Source organism: Gossypium hirsutum, chromosome D06 (assembly GCF_007990345.1).
Source record: "Gossypium hirsutum isolate 1008001.06 chromosome D06, Gossypium_hirsutum_v2.1, whole genome shotgun sequence".
Lineage (NCBI taxonomy): Eukaryota > Viridiplantae > Streptophyta > Magnoliopsida > Malvales > Malvaceae > Gossypium > Gossypium hirsutum.
In genome coordinates this window covers 12,842,843-12,846,101 of record NC_053442.1, presented here as the reverse complement: position 1 = coordinate 12,846,101, position 3,259 = coordinate 12,842,843, and the positions used below count along the sequence as shown (strand labels likewise).

Here is a 3,259-nt window from a genome sequence, read left to right as displayed (position 1 = left end):
AAAATATGCGCATTTAAAAATAATGATAAATAATCTTAAATTTAGAGTGACATATTCATAAATCATAAAGAAAGTTTGAAATTAATTGATATTATTATTATTTTATTAATTAGATGAAGTGAAACGATATTTGAATATTGAATTGATAAAAAATGTTTACGGTTTAAGATTTTATTATAATAATAATATTAAATATTGTTTTACACTAATATGATAGTAATTAAAAACAATATTTGAAAATGTACAATTTATTTAAACTTTTTGTCTAAAATTATAATATAACTATAGTATTTAATCTCACATAGCTGTTTTTATATTAAACAAAAATTAAAACTAATTCAGTGGAATTGCAAAATGATCCCTATAAATTACTTGAAAGAAAAATAGACCCTAAATTAAAACCCTAAAAGGGGTCATTAGCAAACGAGTCCACCGATCCCAGAAGCGTGGGTCTTCTTTCTAAGGTAAAGCGGCGTTAGAAGCCAAGAGCAGTCCTCCACTCACCTATCTATCGTCTTTGCCTTCAATCGATAACGCGCTCTCTTTTTCTCTCATCGAAGGTAAAATTCACTTCCTTCTCTTAGATCTGCAATTTATTTTATTTCAAACTTTCTCCTAGAGTCCAGTATTCTCTCTTTATTATTGTTATTATTATTATCAGATCTATTGATTTTAAAGTTCAATCACAGTCCACAGTTATTTTATTTTTCCATTTTGATTGCTTTTTTTTATGTTATTTTAATTAGCTAATTTCATGTTCTTTTCAATTTCACCATTTATGTTGTTAACTTAGGCTTTGCCTGCTATTTCAGAAAAAAAGAAAAGGAATGTGTATGTTTTTAATTATTTTATTTTTTATACGGTGCAGGTTTTGATGGCGTCAAAATTGCAGCAGTTGCAATCTAAGGCGTGTCAAGCGTCGAAGTTTGTGGCAAAGAACGGAACTGCTTACTACAAGCAATTGTTGGAGCAGAATAAGCAATATATTCAGGAGCCACCAACAGTGGAGAAGTGCAATGAGCTGTCTAAGCAGCTGTTTTATACTCGACTTGCCAGGTAATTGTTACTTGCCTTTGGTTATGAAGACTTTCAATTTTTGAGAAACTGATAGCAATTTGTTGTTTTAGTATCTTTTCCTCTGATGTTGTTATGTGTCCATATATTTTGCTTTCCGAGTTACTGGATCTGCCTGCATCGGAATTACTACTAAATGCTAGTATTTTATTTATGTATTGCACCTACATTATCATATAAACTAGAATTAATGTGTGTCAGCGCTTGACTGTTTATGTTAACCGGACTTGAGGATGAGTATTAGATACAGGTATGCATAAACTTGTGTAATTTTTTTGGGAGGATCATACCCTCGATCTATATGCAAATACTGGTCTCTCACAAATAGAGAGTAAGTTTATGACTTTATGTTTTTCAATTCCAGTGCCAAAAGTTTTGAGCAATGAAGAAAGTGAAAGTGAGACATGACTTATGTTGTGTTGACATGTCAAAGTTCTGTTGTAGAGCTCTAAGATTTGAGGTCTGAAATAACAAAATGATTTTAATTCAGTTATTAAAAACTGCAGTGAAGGAAATATGTTATAACTAGTCCAAATATCGATCAAGTTGAATCTCGCAGTACTTCTTAGGCATAAATCAAGTGTAGAAGTTGTCTTTGATAGAGGTGACAATGTCTCCTGTTATTTTATATGGAATTTCAGCTGTAAAGTGAAATCATGCAGTGGTAGCAACTTTGTCATGTAGTTGTATCTGTCCACGGCTCCACACTATTGCTAAGCTAATGATTATGGTGCTTTTTATCAGTATCTGCTAAAACTATATGTGATTGTTAAAGGAGAATTGAATTTATTGGCTTGTTAGACTAAAATGAAAGACCTTGAATTTTCTTCTACTAGTAGCAGAATTCATTTCTGTGGGGAAGAATGGGGAAACCATTGTTTACAGAATTCCCTGAAAAAATGTCATTTTGTTACTCCTCTCTCCGTTTGTGGCTTGTGGTTTGCAGTTGAAAGCTGCCTTGCAGCTTATTAATAAATATGTCAACTATTGAGTTGACGAGAACCTACTAATGCGATTGTGCATTCTCTTCAACATCATGGGAATTTCTGGGACTTTGCTAGTGACATCCTATGAACTTCTGAACAGAAAAGAATTAAGGAACAAAACAACTTGGCTGGTTTGTTTATGATTGGGCATGTTACAAAGAGTTAATCATACGGCTCCTTGTACCTTTTTGCTGTGTTTATACCATCTAAACATCAGAAACCTGAGGACGTATCAGAATAACTCTTATTGGTATAAATTTTGCAGTATCCCTGGCCGTAACGAGGCATTCTGGAAGGAGCTTGATTATGTCAAGAATCTGTGGAAGAATAGGCAAGAACTGAAGGTTGAAGATGCTGGTATTGCTGCATTGTTTGGACTGGAATGCTTTGCATGGTTTTGTGCTGGTGAGATAGTGGGAAGGGGTTTTACTTTTACTGGTTACTATCCCTAAGGAAAATCAGCTAGTAGAAGGCAGGGAGTCTGATGGATGTGTATGCCTTTTATCATCGTTTGCATGATTGAATTGCGGCCACTTTAGATGCACATTTTTCTTGTTTCGGTGAAATTTTTGAAGCTGAGAAATCAGTGGTTAACTTGCTAGCCTGAATAATTTTTATAGTCGAAATGGCTTAAGCTTGGTAAGCCTTACTGTTGTGTTTCTGGATTTGTCAGCATAATGTACTGCACCCCATTCTTCTTCTTTCTTTGATTATTCCAATTATTTCATGCCACTGATTGGTGGTATAGCAGGGTGTTAGCTGAACTGCCAATTGGTCTATCCGCAGCCATGAAATTTGGATTATGGGTCAAATTTTAAGAAATTAAAATATCTGAAAAATTCATATAAATTAATGCATTAATATTCAATAAATCAATGTATAATATAATTAAATGTAGGATTATTACAAAATTATTAAAAAACTAAAAGAAAAGGTTTCAATTATTGGTATCTTTTTTACAATTGTTAGAAGGCAAAATTGGTGCGGATAGTGACGCGTTTCCCACTCAATAATGCACAACTAAAAGTGAATTCCAAGTCTTCAAGCAGGATGAACAAAGCCAAAGTATTTTTCATCACAGCTTTTGGTTTTACTCATCGGTGTTCTTTCAACGGTTTCAGTTAGCTTTGTTGTTTGTATTATCTAAGGAGGAGTTTGCGACTGTTGAACATGCTAGGAGAAGTGGGGGTGTATAAAGT

At 33.4% G+C, this 3,259-nt stretch overlaps 1 protein-coding gene across 1 annotated transcript; it reads left to right on the top strand.

Moving 5' to 3' along the window:
* The first annotated feature begins 313 nt into the window (after positions 1-313).
* LOC107901134 (uncharacterized) lies at positions 314-2,761 on the top strand. Its single transcript, XM_016827014.2, has 3 exons — positions 314-560; positions 869-1,056; positions 2,326-2,761. The coding sequence occupies exons 2-3, from the start codon at positions 875-877 to the stop codon at positions 2,510-2,512; spliced, it is 369 nt and encodes a 122-aa protein (XP_016682503.1). The 5' UTR covers positions 314-560; positions 869-874; the 3' UTR covers positions 2,513-2,761.
* The last annotated feature ends 498 nt before the right edge of the window (positions 2,762-3,259 follow it).